The 16,655-nt window shown below is 60.5% G+C and overlaps 7 protein-coding genes across 7 annotated transcripts; 3 read left to right on the forward strand and 4 right to left on the reverse strand.

Moving 5' to 3' along the window:
- Positions 1-629: 629 nt before the first annotated feature.
- Positions 630-4,898, reverse strand: PHYSODRAFT_504539 (hypothetical protein; the record flags this gene model as incomplete). The annotated part of the gene is made up of 7 exons (XM_009528555.1): positions 630-950; positions 1,188-1,329; positions 1,810-1,880; positions 2,400-2,486; positions 2,661-2,810; positions 3,612-3,698; positions 4,719-4,898. The coding sequence occupies 7 exons, from the start codon at positions 4,896-4,898 to the stop codon at positions 630-632; spliced, it is 1,038 nt and encodes a 345-aa protein (XP_009526850.1).
- On the reverse strand, positions 4,828-7,634 carry PHYSODRAFT_255762 (hypothetical protein; the record flags this gene model as incomplete). Its single annotated transcript, XM_009528556.1, has 4 exons — positions 4,828-5,062; positions 6,493-6,501; positions 7,098-7,113; positions 7,431-7,634. Coding segments are annotated over 4 exons (464 nt in total), but the record flags the coding sequence as incomplete, so codon positions are not given.
- A 1,733-nt stretch (positions 7,635-9,367) lies between these two features.
- Positions 9,368-10,507, forward strand: PHYSODRAFT_300743 (hypothetical protein; the record flags this gene model as incomplete). Its single annotated transcript, XM_009528557.1, has 3 exons — positions 9,368-9,375; positions 9,444-10,167; positions 10,259-10,507. The coding sequence occupies 3 exons, from the start codon at positions 9,368-9,370 to the stop codon at positions 10,505-10,507; spliced, it is 981 nt and encodes a 326-aa protein (XP_009526852.1).
- A 681-nt stretch (positions 10,508-11,188) lies between these two features.
- PHYSODRAFT_392324 (hypothetical protein) lies at positions 11,189-11,974 on the forward strand (the record flags this gene model as incomplete). The annotated part of the gene is made up of 1 exon (XM_009528558.1): positions 11,189-11,974. A coding segment is annotated over one exon (786 nt), but the record flags the coding sequence as incomplete, so codon positions are not given.
- Positions 11,975-12,169: 195 nt separating this feature from the next.
- On the reverse strand, positions 12,170-13,180 carry PHYSODRAFT_498363 (hypothetical protein; the record flags this gene model as incomplete). Its single annotated transcript, XM_009528559.1, has 2 exons — positions 12,170-12,585; positions 12,643-13,180. 2 exons carry the CDS (start codon positions 13,178-13,180, stop codon positions 12,170-12,172), a joined length of 954 nt encoding a protein of 317 aa, XP_009526854.1.
- A 178-nt stretch (positions 13,181-13,358) lies between these two features.
- PHYSODRAFT_300746 (hypothetical protein) lies at positions 13,359-14,321 on the reverse strand (the record flags this gene model as incomplete). The annotated part of the gene is made up of 1 exon (XM_009528560.1): positions 13,359-14,321. One exon carries the CDS (start codon positions 14,319-14,321, stop codon positions 13,359-13,361), a length of 963 nt encoding a protein of 320 aa, XP_009526855.1.
- A 279-nt stretch (positions 14,322-14,600) lies between these two features.
- On the forward strand, positions 14,601-16,129 carry PHYSODRAFT_314990 (hypothetical protein; the record flags this gene model as incomplete). Its single annotated transcript, XM_009528561.1, has 8 exons — positions 14,601-14,759; positions 14,834-14,920; positions 15,002-15,096; positions 15,174-15,389; positions 15,484-15,592; positions 15,689-15,787; positions 15,871-15,939; positions 16,010-16,129. 8 exons carry the CDS (start codon positions 14,601-14,603, stop codon positions 16,127-16,129), a joined length of 954 nt encoding a protein of 317 aa, XP_009526856.1.
- Between the last annotated feature and the right edge of the window lie 526 nt (positions 16,130-16,655).

The following is a 16,655-nucleotide window of genomic DNA, read 5'->3' on the forward strand; positions in this document are numbered from 1 at the left end:
GGGCTCACCACGATTGTGGGTCAGGGCACCGGCGGAGCCAGCATTTCCGACTCGGGGACGACGGCCAACACGCTCACGCTCACCAATTCCGCGTCCAGCTTCAACAAAAAGGTGCTCGGGATGGTCGCGACGGATACCAATGGCTACTCGTTCATCGATGCCACCGTGGGCAGCACGTCTGTCTTCAATGTGGACGCGAGCGGGCTCACCACGATTGTGGGTCAGGGCACCGGCGGAGCCAGCATTTCCGACTCGGGGACGACGGCCAACACGCTCACGCTCACCAACTCAGCCTCCAGTTTCAACCAAAAGGTGCTTGGGATGGTTGCGACGGACACCGCCGGGTTCTTGTTCATCGATGCTGCGGTGGGGTCGACTCCTACGTCCGTCTTCACGGTGGATGCCACCGGGCTGACCACGATCGTGGGCCAAGGGAGCGGCGGAGCCAGCATTTCCGACACAGGCACCTCGGCCAACACGCTCACGCTCACCAATTCCGCGTCCAGCTTCAACAAAAAGGTGCTCGGGATGGTCGCGACGGATACCAATGGCTACTCGTTCATCGATGCCACCGTGGGCAGCACGTCTGTCTTCAATGTGGACGCGAGCGGGCTCACCACGATTGTGGGTCAGGGCACCGGCGGAGCCAGCATTTCCGACTCGGGGACGACGGCCAACACGCTCACGCTTACCAATTCTGCTACTACATTCACAAAAACGATGGTCTCCATGACCTCGTTCGATACAGATGGCAGTGGGTTCACCTTCATCGACGCCAAGGCCGGCGCCACCCCCACGTCCGTCTTTAAGGTGGCCGCATCAGGCGCGACCACCATATATGGTGGCGCCACGATCAAGGATACGGGGCTGACTATTGACATGGGCGGCGCCACGATTACATCGGGCGGGTTAAAAGTTGAGAACGGTGGGGCAACGATCACGGCCGGAGGCTTGACCGTGACCGATGGAGGGGCCAGCATTACCAAGTCCACGGACGCGACCACGCTCGCGCTCACGAACTCGGCTGGGACCTTCACCACCACGATGTTCACCTTGACCTCGTCGGACACGGATGGCAGTGGGTTCACCTTCATCGACGCCAAGGCCGGCGCCACCCCTGCCACCGTCTTTAAGGTCGCATCATCTGGTGCGACCACCATATACGGTGGCGCCACGATCAAGGATACGGGGCTGACTATTGACATGGGCGGCGCCACGATTACATCGGGCGGGTTAAAAGTTGAGAACGGTGGGGCAACGATCACGGCCGGAGGCTTGACCGTGACCGATGGAGGGGCCAGCATTACCAAGTCCACGGACGCGACCACGCTCGCGCTCACGAACTCGGCTGGGACCTTCACCACCACGATGTTCACCTTGACCTCGTCGGACACGGATGGCAGTGGGTTCACCTTCATCGACGCCAAGGCCGGCGCCACCCCCACGTCCGTCTTCAAGGTGGCCGCATCAGGCGCGACCACCATCGCCGCCGCGGTGACCATCCAGAACAACGGTCTCACGATCACTTCTGGTGGAGCGACGATCACGGCCGGAGGCTTGACCGTGACCGATGGAGGGGCCAGCATTACCAAGTCCACGGACGCGACCACGCTCGCGCTCACGAACTCGGCTGGGACCTTCACCACCACGATGTTCACCTTGACCTCGTCGGACACGGATGGCAGTGGGTTCACCTTCATCGACGCCAAGGCCGGCGCCACCCCTGCCACCGTCTTTAAGGTCGCATCATCTGGTGCGACCACCATATACGGTGGCGCCACGATCAAGGATACGGGGCTGACTATTGACATGGGCGGCGCCACGATTACATCGGGCGGGTTAAAAGTTGAGAACGGTGGGGCAACGATCACGGCCGGAGGCTTGACCGTGACCGATGGAGGGGCCAGCATTACCAAGTCCACGGACGCGACCACGCTCGCGCTCACGAACTCGGCTGGGACCTTCACCACCACGATGTTCACCTTGACCTCGTCGGACACGGATGGCAGTGGGTTCACCTTCATCGACGCCAAGGCCGGCGCCACCCCCACGTCCGTCTTCAAGGTGGCCGCATCAGGCGCGACCACCAACGCCGCCGCGGTGACCATCCAGAACAACGGTCTCACGATCACTTCTGGTGGAGCGACGATCACGGCCGGAGGCTTGACCGTGACCGATGGAGGGGCCAGCATTACCAAGTCCACGGACGCGACCACGCTCGCGCTCACGAACTCGGCTGGGACCTTCACCACCACGATGTTCACCTTGACCTCGTCGGACACGGATGGCAGTGGGTTCACCTTCATCGACGCCAAGGCCGGCGCCACCCCTGCCACCGTCTTTAAGGTCGCATCATCTGGTGCGACCACCATATACGGTGGCGCCACGATCAAGGATACGGGGCTGACTATTGACATGGGCGGCGCCACGATTACATCGGGCGGGTTAAAAGTTGAGAACGGTGGGGCAACGATCACGGCCGGAGGCTTGACCGTGACCGATGGAGGGGCCAGCATTACCAAGTCCACGGACGCGACCACGCTCGCGCTCACGAACTCGGCTGGGGCCCAGACCACCACGATGTTCACCTTGACCTCGTCGGACACGGATGGCAGTGGGTTCACCTTCATCGACGCCAAGGCCGGCGCCACCCCTGCCACCGTCTTTAAGGTCGCATCATCTGGTGCGACCACCATATATGGTGGCGCCACGATCAAGGATACGGGGCTGACTATTGACATGGGCGGCGCCACGATTACATCGGGCGGGTTAAAAGTTGAGAACGGTGGGGCAACGATCACGGCCGGAGGCTTGACCGTGACCGATGGAGGGGCCAGCATTACCAAGTCCACGGACGCGACCACGCTCGCGCTCACGAACTCGGCTGGGACCTTCACCACCACGATGTTCACCTTGACCTCGTCGGACACGGATGGCAGTGGGTTCACCTTCATCGACGCCAAGGCCGGCGCCACCCCCACGTCCGTCTTCAAGGTGGCCGCATCAGGCGCGACCACCATCGCCGCCGCGGTGACCATCCAGAACAACGGTCTCACGATCACTTCTGGTGGAGCGACGATCACGGCCGGAGGCTTGACCGTGACCGATGGAGGGGCCAGCATTACCAAGTCCACGGACGCGACCACGCTCGCGCTCACGAACTCGGCCGGGGCCCAGACCACCACGATGTTCACCTTGACCTCGTCGGACACGGATGGCAGTGGGTTCACCTTCATCGACGCCAAGGCCGGCGCCACCCCTGCCACCGTCTTCAAGGTGGCCGCATCAGGCGCGACCACCATCGCCGCCGCGGTGACCATCCAGAACAACGGTCTCACGATCACTTCTGGTGGAGCGACGATCACGGCCGGAGGCTTGACCGTGACCGATGGAGGGGCCAGCATTACCAAGTCCACGGACGCGACCACGCTCGCGCTCACGAACTCGGCCGGGGCCCAGACCACCACGATGTTCACCTTGACCTCGTCGGACACGGATGGCAGTGGGTTCACCTTCATCGACGCCAAGGCCGGCGCCACCCCTGCCACCGTCTTTAAGGTCGCATCATCTGGTGCGACCACCATATACGGTGGCGCCACGATCAAGGATACGGGGCTGACTATTGACATGGGCGGCGCCACGATTACATCGGGCGGGTTAAAAGTTGAGAACGGTGGGGCAACGATCACGGCCGGAGGCTTGACCGTGACCGATGGAGGGGCCAGCATTACCAAGTCCACGGACGCGACCACGCTCGCGCTCACGAACTCGGCTGGGACCTTCACCACCACGATGTTCACCTTGACCTCGTCGGACACGGATGGCAGTGGGTTCACCTTCATCGACGCCAAGGCCGGCGCCACCCCCACGTCCGTCTTCAAGGTGGCCGCATCAGGCGCGACCACCATCGCCGCCGCGGTGACCATCCAGAACAACGGTCTCACGATCACTTCTGGTGGAGCGACGATCACGGCCGGAGGCTTGACCGTGACCGATGGAGGGGCCAGCATTACCAAGTCCACGGACGCGACCACGCTCGCGCTCACGAACTCGGCTGGGACCTTCACCACCACGATGTTCACCTTGACCTCGTCGGACACGGATGGCAGTGGGTTCACCTTCATCGACGCCAAGGCCGGCGCCACCCCTGCCACCGTCTTCAAGGTGGCCGCATCAGGCGCGACCACCATCGCCGCCGCGGTGACCATCCAGAACAACGGTCTCACGATCACTTCTGGTGGAGCGACGATCACGGCCGGAGGCTTGACCGTGACCGATGGAGGGGCCAGCATTACCAAGTCCACGGACGCGACCACGCTCGCGCTCACGAACTCGGCTGGGACCTTCACCACCACGATGTTCACCTTGACCTCGTCGGACACGGATGGCAGTGGGTTCACCTTCATCGACGCCAAGGCCGGCGCCACCCCTGCCACCGTCTTCAAGGTGGCCGCATCAGGCGCGACCACCATCGCCGCCGCGGTGACCATCCAGAACAACGGTCTCACGATCACTTCTGGTGGAGCGACGATCACGGCCGGAGGCTTGACCGTGACCGATGGAGGGGCCAGCATTACCAAGTCCACGGACGCGACCACGCTCGCGCTCACGAACTCGGCTGGGACCTTCACCACCACGATGTTCACCTTGACCTCGTCGGACACGGATGGCAGTGGGTTCACCTTCATCGACGCCAAGGCCGGCGCCACCCCTGCCACCGTCTTTAAGGTCGCATCATCTGGTGCGACCACCATATACGGTGGCGCCACGATCAAGGATACGGGGCTGACTATTGACATGGGCGGCGCCACGATTACATCGGGCGGGTTAAAAGTTGAGAACGGTGGGGCAACGATCACGGCCGGAGGCTTGACCGTGACCGATGGAGGGGCCAGCATTACCAAGTCCACGGACGCGACCACGCTCGCGCTCACGAACTCGGCTGGGACCTTCACCACCACGATGTTCACCTTGACCTCGTCGGACACGGATGGCAGTGGGTTCACCTTCATCGACGCCAAGGCCGGCGCCACCCCCACGTCCGTCTTCAAGGTGGCCGCATCAGGCGCGACCACCAACGCCGCCGCGGTGACCATCCAGAACAACGGTCTCACGATCACTTCTGGTGGAGCGACGATCACGGCCGGAGGCTTGACCGTGACCGATGGAGGGGCCAGCATTACCAAGTCCACGGACGCGACCACGCTCGCGCTCACGAACTCGGCTGGGACCTTCACCACCACGATGTTCACCTTGACCTCGTCGGACACGGATGGCAGTGGGTTCACCTTCATCGACGCCAAGGCCGGCGCCACCCCCACGTCCGTCTTCAAGGTGGCCGCATCAGGCGCGACCACCATCGCCGCCGCGGTGACCATCCAGAACAACGGTCTCACGATCACTTCTGGTGGAGCGACGATCACGGCCGGAGGCTTGACCGTGACCGATGGAGGGGCCAGCATTACCAAGTCCACGGACGCGACCACGCTCGCGCTCACGAACTCGGCCGGGGCCCAGACCACCACGATGTTCACCTTGACCTCGTCGGACACGGATGGCAGTGGGTTCACCTTCATCGACGCCAAGGCCGGCGCCACCCCTGCCACCGTCTTCAAGGTGGCCGCATCAGGCGCGACCACCATCGCCGCCGCGGTGACCATCCAGAACAACGGTCTCACGATCACTTCTGGTGGAGCGACGATCACGGCCGGAGGCTTGACCGTGACCGATGGAGGGGCCAGCATTACCAAGTCCACGGACGCGACCACGCTCGCGCTCACGAACTCGGCCGGGGCCCAGACCACCACGATGTTCACCTTGACCTCGTCGGACACGGATGGCAGTGGGTTCACCTTCATCGACGCCAAGGCCGGCGCCACCCCTGCCACCGTCTTCAAGGTGGCCGCATCAGGCGCGACCACCATCGCCGCCGCGGTGACCATCCAGAACAACGGTCTCACGATCACTTCTGGTGGAGCGACGATCACGGCCGGAGGCTTGACCGTGACCGATGGAGGGGCCAGCATTACCAAGTCCACGGACGCGACCACGCTCGCGCTCACGAACTCGGCTGGGACCTTCACCACCACGATGTTCACCTTGACCTCGTCGGACACGGATGGCAGTGGGTTCACCTTCATCGACGCCAAGGCCGGCGCCACCCCCACGTCCGTCTTCAAGGTGGCCGCATCAGGCGCGACCACCATCGCCGCCGCGGTGACCATCCAGAACAACGGTCTCACGATCACTTCTGGTGGAGCGACGATCACGGCCGGAGGCTTGACCGTGACCGATGGAGGGGCCAGCATTACCAAGTCCACGGACGCGACCACGCTCGCGCTCACGAACTCGGCTGGGACCTTCACCACCACGATGTTCACCTTGACCTCGTCGGACACGGATGGCAGTGGGTTCACCTTCATCGACGCCAAGGCCGGCGCCACCCCTGCCACCGTCTTTAAGGTCGCATCATCTGGTGCGACCACCATATACGGTGGCGCCACGATCAAGGATACGGGGCTGACTATTGACATGGGCGGCGCCACGATTACATCGGGCGGGTTAAAAGTTGAGAACGGTGGGGCAACGATCACGGCCGGAGGCTTGACCGTGACCGATGGAGGGGCCAGCATTACCAAGTCCACGGACGCGACCACGCTCGCGCTCACGAACTCGGCTGGGACCTTCACCACCACGATGTTCACCTTGACCTCGTCGGACACGGATGGCAGTGGGTTCACCTTCATCGACGCCAAGGCCGGCGCCACCCCCACGTCCGTCTTCAAGGTGGCCGCATCAGGCGCGACCACCATCGCCGCCGCGGTGACCATCCAGAACAACGGTCTCACGATCACTTCTGGTGGAGCGACGATCACGGCCGGAGGCTTGACCGTGACCGATGGAGGGGCCAGCATTACCAAGTCCACGGACGCGACCACGCTCGCGCTCACGAACTCGGCCGGGGCCCAGACCACCACGATGTTCACCTTGACCTCGTCGGACACGGATGGCAGTGGGTTCACCTTCATCGACGCCAAGGCCGGCGCCACCCCTGCCACCGTCTTCAAGGTGGCCGCATCAGGCGCGACCACCATCGCCGCCGCGGTGACCATCCAGAACAACGGTCTCACGATCACTTCTGGTGGAGCGACGATCACGGCCGGAGGCTTGACCGTGACCGATGGAGGGGCCAGCATTACCAAGTCCACGGACGCGACCACGCTCGCGCTCACGAACTCGGCTGGGACCTTCACCACCACGATGTTCACCTTGACCTCGTCGGACACGGATGGCAGTGGGTTCACCTTCATCGACGCCAAGGCCGGCGCCACCCCTGCCACCGTCTTTAAGGTCGCATCATCTGGTGCGACCACCATATACGGTGGCGCCACGATCAAGGATACGGGGCTGACTATTGACATGGGCGGCGCCACGATTACATCGGGCGGGTTAAAAGTTGAGAACGGTGGGGCAACGATCACGGCCGGAGGCTTGACCGTGACCGATGGAGGGGCCAGCATTACCAAGTCCACGGACGCGACCACGCTCGCGCTCACGAACTCGGCTGGGACCTTCACCACCACGATGTTCACCTTGACCTCGTCGGACACGGATGGCAGTGGGTTCACCTTCATCGACGCCAAGGCCGGCGCCACCCCTGCCACCGTCTTCAAGGTGGCCGCATCAGGCGCGACCACCATCGCCGCCGCGGTGACCATCCAGAACAACGGTCTCACGATCACTTCTGGTGGAGCGACGATCACGGCCGGAGGCTTGACCGTGACCGATGGAGGGGCCAGCATTACCAAGTCCACGGACGCGACCACGCTCGCGCTCACGAACTCGGCTGGGACCTTCACCACCACGATGTTCACCTTGACCTCGTCGGACACGGATGGCAGTGGGTTCACCTTCATCGACGCCAAGGCCGGCGCCACCCCCACGTCCGTCTTCAAGGTGGCCGCATCAGGCGCGACCACCATCGCCGCCGCGGTGACCATCCAGAACAACGGTCTCACGATCACTTCTGGTGGAGCGACGATCACGGCCGGAGGCTTGACCGTGACCGATGGAGGGGCCAGCATTACCAAGTCCACGGACGCGACCACGCTCGCGCTCACGAACTCGGCTGGGACCTTCACCACCACGATGTTCACCTTGACCTCGTCGGACACGGATGGCAGTGGGTTCACCTTCATCGACGCCAAGGCCGGCGCCACCCCCACGTCCGTCTTCAAGGTGGCCGCATCAGGCGCGACCACCATCGCCGCCGCGGTGACCATCCAGAACAACGGTCTCACGATCACTTCTGGTGGAGCGACGATCACGGCCGGAGGCTTGACCGTGACCGATGGAGGGGCCAGCATTACCAAGTCCACGGACGCGACCACGCTCGCGCTCACGAACTCGGCCGGGGCCCAGACCACCACGATGTTCACCTTGACCTCGTCGGACACGGATGGCAGTGGGTTCACCTTCATCGACGCCAAGGCCGGCGCCACCCCTGCCACCGTCTTTAAGGTCGCATCATCTGGTGCGACCACCATATACGGTGGCGCCACGATCAAGGATACGGGGCTGACTATTGACATGGGCGGCGCCACGATTACATCGGGCGGGTTAAAAGTTGAGAACGGTGGGGCAACGATCACGGCCGGAGGCTTGACCGTGACCGATGGAGGGGCCAGCATTACCAAGTCCACGGACGCGACCACGCTCGCGCTCACGAACTCGGCCGGGGCCCAGACCACCACGATGTTCACCTTGACCTCGTCGGACACGGATGGCAGTGGGTTCACCTTCATCGACGCCAAGGCCGGCGCCACCCCTGCCACCGTCTTCAAGGTGGCCGCATCAGGCGCGACCACCATCGCCGCCGCGGTGACCATCCAGAACAACGGTCTCACGATCACTTCTGGTGGAGCGACGATCACGGCCGGAGGCTTGACCGTGACCGATGGAGGGGCCAGCATTACCAAGTCCACGGACGCGACCACGCTCGCGCTCACGAACTCGGCCGGGGCCCAGACCACCACGATGTTCACCTTGACCTCGTCGGACACGGATGGCAGTGGGTTCACCTTCATCGACGCCAAGGCCGGCGCCACCCCTGCCACCGTCTTCAAGGTGGCCGCATCAGGCGCGACCACCATCGCCGCCGCGGTGACCATCCAGAACAACGGTCTCACGATCACTTCTGGTGGAGCGACGATCACGGCCGGAGGCTTGACCGTGACCGATGGAGGGGCCAGCATTTCTGATATGGGAACAACAGCCAGTACGCTAACGCTGACGAACTCCGCATCAAGCTTTAACAAAGCCATACTATCGATGGTTTCTACTGCCACCACCGGCTTTTCGGTCATTGATGCCAAGGTGGGCAGCTCGTCCGTGTTCAATGTGGCCCCATCCGGGCTTACGACCATTTCGGCTGGAGGTCTCAGTGTCTCAGGGGGAGCCACGATATCAGGCGGTGTGACGGTATCCAATACGGGACTCACGGTGTCGGGCGGTGTGACGGTGTCGAATACGGGTCTAACGGTATCAGGGGGTGTGACGGTGTCCAACACGGGTCTCACCATATCTGGAGGCGGGGCCACCATAGCAGGTGGCGTGACGGTGTCCAATACAGGCCTTACTGTGTCGGGGGGTGGGGCCAGCTTTACTGGAGGCATCACTGCTGTAGACACCGGAGTCAGCGTCACCACCGGCGGTGCGAGGATCTACGACACTGGTACTTCCGCCGAGACGCTCACGGTGAAGAACAGCGCCAGTGGCATCACCAAGGCCATTTTGTACTTGGACTCGACGGAGACCAGTGGTTTCCCGCTCATCGATGCTAAGGTGGCCGGCACGTCGCAGTTCACCGTGACGGCAGCAGGGCTGACGACGATAGCGTCGGGTGGCCTCAGCGTCAAAGGTGGTGTCACTGTTGTGGACACAGGTCTCACCGTGTCAACTGGAATTGTTGGCATCTCGGATACAACGGCTTCAACAGTGAGTACAGACGGCGCTCTCGTTGTCAGTGGTGGCGTCGGCATCGGGGGGAGCATTCGCTGTGCTGGAACTTCCTACGCGGTCACGCACACGAACACGTCTGATCGGCGTCTGAAGACCGCAGTCAAGAACTTGGAAGCAGCCCAAGAGACCATCAGGAAGCTTCGTCCGGTACGTTCATCCCTTGTCTCCTCTCCATCAGAGCCGTATCAGCTCCATATTCACCTTGCTAAACAACCTTGTTCTCTGATCTTGCCACCAGGTGACGTACGAGTGGCGGCGAGATGAATTCCCGTCACGCAACTTCCCCACCGGCGTGTTCCCTGGTTTCCTCGCTGACGAGGTGGAGGAAATTCTGCCGGACCTGGTGCAGCAGGACGGCGACGGCTGGAAGTCGATGGACTACACCGGCATCGTGCCGCATCTGGTGCGCGCCGTGCAGGAGATGCAGGACCAACTCGAAGCCTCCCAGGCGCAGATGACGCGCATGCAGCAGCAGATCGACGCGTAAATTTCAATCAAATTCGTAACTTCACTCCAGTCGTCGTCCAGCAGCTTGTACTTGCTGGCCCGACTTGGCCTGCACCACCAGCGTCACATACTCCTCCACGGATAATTATCATGCGTCTCCTCTTTCTTCCGGTGGTCTCCTGCGCGCTCTTCAAGGCACGCAAGTCGCATTCACTGAATCGTACTTAGCGTTCAAAGTGCGTACTTAAGTACTTGAAGCCGTTGATGTTCACAATTCATTTTCGTCAACAAGAGTGCAATGACGGGCAGCGTCGGGGAGCGTCTGCTGCTGTCGCTGGCGTTGGGCGCCGCGCTGGCGGCTTGTGGCTACTACTGCAGCAAGCTTGTTGGTCGCCGCCGCCCAAAGAGTCTGGCAACGTTAAGGCTGGCTGCAGCGCCGCGCCTCAGTCTGCGGGAGCTCTCGCTGCAAAGTTCTGGCCGTTGGGTGGCGCTGTGCGGCACGGCGTTCGACGTGACTGGAGACCCGTTCTTCGACGAGCAGTGCGCCGGTATCTACAGCTCGTGGGTGGGCCACGACGTCACGTATTTGTTGCTGCAGTTGGGGCTGGCGCCGGATGCTGCGGACGACGCGGAGGCCGTGGCCAGCTACTTGGACCGCGAGTGGACGCTGGACGCGCTGCAGGGAGACGATGAGGCGGCTAGACGCCGCCGAGAGCTGTTGCAGGAGTGGTTCGTACGTCTCCAGTCGAGGTACGAGGTGGTGGCGCAGCTCAGCGACCGCTACGTTGGCGCGCCGTGGGATACGTTGAGGGAGGGTCTGCTACCGTCGGATTCGGGCTCGAGTTCCGGTGGCAAGTGCCCGTTGGGATTCGGAGCGAAGACAGTGGACAAGGTTGTGTCGCGCAAGGCAGAAGATGTGGATGATATGCGGACGATCACGTTCCAAGGTCGACGTTATGATGTGGCGAACTCGAGTTTGTTCCAGCCGGAGGGCGGACAGTTTGCACACTTCGTCGGTCACGATGTCACGTACGCGTTAGCGGTGCACTCGACGCGACTTGAAGATCTGGATGTGACGCCTTCGAGAGGGCATACTTTTGAAGAGCAGTTGCTGCTGGAGAGGTACCGGAACTTCTTCGCACGTGAATTGGCGCTAGTAGAAGTTGACGCTGAACAGAAGGAGAGTGGTGGCCAGGCGGAGGTGATTGATCTGCACCAAGTGGTTGAAGAGAGTGACGGCGTGGCACAGGAAGAGGGCGTGCAACGAGTGAAAAAAGCGCTAGAAGTTGCGAGCTCTGACCAAGTGAACGCTGTGTGCTCTCGGACCACGATGACTCCGTTACACAAGGCCGTGGAGAAGCACCGCCTGGATCTCGTAAAGGTGTTGGTACAGGCTGGTGCAGATGTCAAGGCGCGTGCAGCCCTGTACGACGACGAAACGCCGTTAGAAATGGCGCGCCGATTTCACTTCGACGACATTGCCACGCATCTCGAAGCCGTCGCCGTATAATTATCGTGGAGGCTGTAGCTAGCTGACGATAGCGCGTTCAAGGACAAATAACCACGCGCATGAACTACAGGGCCTCGGATGTTGGACATTAATTTTTAACTTTGTGTCACTGCTGTGGCTAGCAGCGGCTACGCAAAATGTTAGGAGGCGGCGTCAGTCTGCCTATCTTATCTCTTAGCACAAGACTTACTCTCAGCGTCGTCCTTGATCACATAGCATCTTGTGAATATGTGCAATGTACTCCGGTCCAATTCCACAGCAGCCACCAACAACTCCAGCTCCCAGCTCAACCCACTGCGATACAAAGTCACTGTATCGCTCCACTGCCAGATCCGTACGCATGGCTTGCGGCTCACTAGACTCTGCAAGCGCCCAATCATCCGGAATGACCGTAAGTCGGTTGGCGTAAGCGCCTAAGCGCACTCCACGGTAGATTAGACTTCCACGTGTGTGCTCGTCGTCATGTAGTTCTCGGAGAGCCTTGCAAATGGCCTCAGGCTGCGAGCAATTGAAGAGAATTGCTTGCAGCTCGGACCCAGACATGGCGGCAGTGAAGTCCAGCAGCTCCCGTGCTGCATCACACACGCTCTCACCACTCCGAATACGCCCTTACCTATTGAGTGCAAACGAAACCATAACTTGTGCAGATCCTCCATCATCTCCACTCCAAGTCTGCTGCACCCCGAGCAGCGCCATCTTGGCCTCCTGAACCGACGACAACGTCTCAGCCAAGTAGCAGTCCACAAATGGCTTCAATGCTTTTGCGATCATCGCGTAGAGTCTCACTCCCTCTTCATGTTCTGGCACTTTGTCGGCTCGGTAGCTCTTTAGCAATGGCGGGAGTGAGCCGCAGACCTTTGCCTTCTGCCTCGTCATGTCCGTCGCCGACTCCATCCATTGATCGCAGGCCTCTCGCGCCACTCGCCCTACTATTGCCGTCAGTCGGACGATCTCCTCGTCGCTGAATCCAACACCCGGCGTCACTCCGTAGTTGTTGCATGTGATGCAGTCGGCGCCAACAGCCAGGAACGAAGTGTGCACCTCTCGCAGCAGAGCGTGGTGCTGCCCGTGCACGAGCGCTGTAGCCGACCAAATGCGGCGGTCGTCGGGCAGCCCACGAGCGAATAACTCCTCGCCGGTGCCTCCATCGAGCAGCGGCATCTTCGTCGATCGTTGTGCCGCCGTTGAGACTCGTCGCAACATTCGAATGTATCCTAACATTTTGACAAGCGAAATGTTTGAGTTTCGTGGAACATGAAATTTGTATGAAAAATTGAGCTTGAAGTATTTTTTGAAAGGCAAGATGTGAATCGAGCTGCAGCGGCTACTAGCTGCGACAGACTAGACTCCTATGCAGCTAGCAAGGGTCCTCAGTTGTGACCTACAATGAAAGGACTTCGGCGATGCGCTGCAGGTAGTCAGGCGGGATACCGCAGCAGCCGCCAACGATGCTGGCGCCGTCGTCGATCCAGCGCATGGCGAACTTGCTGTAGATCTCCATGTCCATCATGGACTGCAGCGCGCCAGGTACGAGCGACTCCTCCATGGCGCCGGCCTTGGACATTGGCGAGATGTGGTCGCCGTAGCCGCCGATGCGGATCTCGTGCTTCTTGAGCGTGTCCATCAGCTCCGGAGTTTCCTTTAGCTGCTTAATCGCCTTGGCGATGTCCTCCGGTTGCGAGCAGTTGAACAGGATACCGCACAGCAGATTGTCTTTGCCTTGAGCTTCACCAGGCAGGAGCTCCATGTGGCGCGTGCAAAACTCAACCAGGCTATGCACACTCTCGACCACGTCCTCACCGCTGCGCAGTTGGCCGGTGCTGTTGAGCGCGAAAGAAACCATCACGGGTTTCTGCAGTGGTTGAACGCCCTCAAACGCCATCTTCGCCTCGGCAAGCGACGACATGGTCTCAGCCACAAACACGTCGACGGACGGGAGCAAAGCCTCTCCGATCAGCAGGTACGTGTCCAGTCCCTTTTGGCGCTCAACAGTGCGATCCGAGCGAAGGCTGTGCATCAATGGTGGCAACGACCCGCAGATCTTGGTGCGGTCCTCGCGGTTGCTTCTGGAACGCGCGCTCACAGCCAACTCGCCGGCCAGTTGCGAGTACTCGCGGATCTCATCGGGAGTGAACCCCACGCCCGGGGTCACGTAGTAGTTGTTGGTGATGATCATGGTAGCTCCGGCCTTGAGGAAGTCCTCGTGGGCCTGCACGACCATGTGATGGTGAGCCGGAGCCACCAACGCACTGGCCGCCAGCATGTTGCGGTCGTTCGGCAGGCCGCGACGGAATAGCTCGTGCATGATGCCGCCAGCAATGATGTCAACTTTCTTCCCCTCCATCGCGGTTTGTTCTGCTCTGCTTCCTTCTGCTTCCTTCACGGCCAATTCGTGAATGAATACAACTAGGTAAGCTGAGAGAATTGGCTGGCTGGTTGGCTGCCACTAACAACATGTCTGTCTGCGACCTGGCAAAGGAAGAAAACTCCGCGGCGGCGTCCCTCAACGGCGACGTTGAAGTGGTCCGATCCACTTCTCATTGGCCAAAAGAGCTCGTGCATTTTCTACGAATCGCCGTTGCGTATCTAATTCGAAGGTCAGACGCTGACGTTGAGAAGGACCATGGCGGACGAGCTGGCCGAGATGACGTGGCTGCGCGTGGCCTGCGCGGCGGCGGGCGCCGTGGTGGTGCCGCTGCTGATGCACCGCATCTTCTTCCACAAGAAGGTGACGCACGAGAGCTCGGCGGGCAGCAGCTCGCTGGAGGAGTACATGACCAAGGTGAGCTGCATTCTGGCTGTGTGGAGCCTGTCGGTGGCTGCTGGTTAATTTGACTGGGGCGTTGCATGCTGCAGCACGGAATGAGCGAGCTGGATGCCAAGTTCCAAGTGGCAGTGGACTTCATCGCGGCTCGGGGCAACAACAAGCTGACGAACGAGCAGGTGGAGGGCGAATGCACTACTGTAGAGCGAGGACGGAGGCGAGGGACTACTGACATGGGTTTGTGCGTGTTGTGCTTGCAGAGATTGACGCTCTACGCGTTCTACAAGCAGGCGCATTTCGGCAAGTGCAGTGTGGAGAAGCCCTCGGCTGTGGACATGGTCGGCTCTGCCAAGTGGTGCGTGGTTTGGTGGTGTGCTGGTGAGAGGCGAGTTGTAGACTAGTGCTAACTGATTCGGGTGGATGTTTGTGCAGGGAGAGCTGGAAGGCGCTGGGCGACTTGAGCCAGGACAAAGCAAAGGAGCAGTATGTGGAGTGGGTGCAGGATCTGTTCGAGGAGTTCGACGTGCGTGGCCCCAAGCGGTGGCGCTCGTCGTCGAACACGTCGTCGTCGAAGGCTACGAGCGAGGCTGTGTCACTGGATAGTTCGATGTCGATGGCTGGAGCTGTCAGCATGCCGAAGGTTGACATGTACGTGTTGCTGTTGTATTGGCAAGTGTGCTCTGGGGCATTAACCACTCGGATCGCGTGTGGTTACTGATACATACGTGTGTGCAATGGCTAGGTCGACGGAGGAGTGGAAGGTGAAGGATGATGTATTCCACTACGCGAGTACTGGGGATGTGGACAAGCTCGTGGCTGCGTTGGACCTGGGCGAAGACATCAATGCGCAGGTAAGCTACTAACCGCTGGCACCGGACACTCCAACTGATGTGCCTGTTACACGATCATAGTAGTGGGGACCTAACGTGTGTTAATGTGAAATTTAGGACCCCGAAGGTCGAACGATGCTGCACTGGGCTGTTGACCGAGACCAGACGACGATTGTGGAGGAACTGCTGCGGCGCAAGGCCTCTCCGAATGTTCAGGTATGCAAAGATCAAATGAGCCAAGCGTGAATGTGTTATCAGCGTCTGACACTTGCGGTTGACTGTGTATTCCTGGTGAGCAGGATGCCGACGGCATGACCCCGCTGCATTACGCGGCGAGTTGTGAGCACGAGGACATGGCCCAACTGTTGGTAAGAGTGTTTACTTGACAGTACCGCTACCTCGTTCGCAGTAGTCCAACTTTCATGCTTTTTCGTGCAGGTAAAGCACGGCGCGCTGGTGGATATCGAAGACCTCGACGGTGACACACCGCTCATGACGGCCTCCAGCAAAGCGCTTCAGTCAATTATGGCGGATGGTCCAACCAGCGACCCTCAGTAAACCGGGGACGCTGCAGGCCACACGGTTAGCTATGCGTACACCGTAGAAAACAGGTAGGTATCATCATGTCAGTGGGTTAAGATGGAAGGAACGGGGCGTTAAAGCGGATTTTTTGCGTTTGTCGAGCTCTTGTATATCGCCCCTCTGGGCAGATTCAGGCTTTCCCCAACGCTGCGGATTTCGTGGCGTGTGGGTCTTATCGGTGACTCCACGGCATTTTCGCGCAGACGAATCCACTGGGATGGAGTTGTTTGCTCCACCCTATTTTTCCGACAGAAGCGGCTTTGGCGATGTGGCCGCAATCGCGGAGATTATTCCCGCTGCACTTCCTCTAGGAGAAGGAGATGGAGTAAGCGGGGTTAACTGCTCCGATGATGCCTACCGGGAATGGTGAAAATTGAGGCAATGATCGTCTCAATCCGGCCATGGGCTGGTTTCAATTGTTGGGTGCTATTCACATGCGAACGAGTCGTAACTCGTCGGCCATTCCTATGCTGTTTTTCTCCCTACGACGCCGCTCGCCTTC

Source organism: Phytophthora sojae, assembly GCF_000149755.1.
Source record: "Phytophthora sojae unplaced genomic scaffold PHYSOscaffold_4, whole genome shotgun sequence".
Classification (NCBI taxonomy): domain Eukaryota; phylum Oomycota; class Peronosporomycetes; order Peronosporales; family Peronosporaceae; genus Phytophthora; species Phytophthora sojae.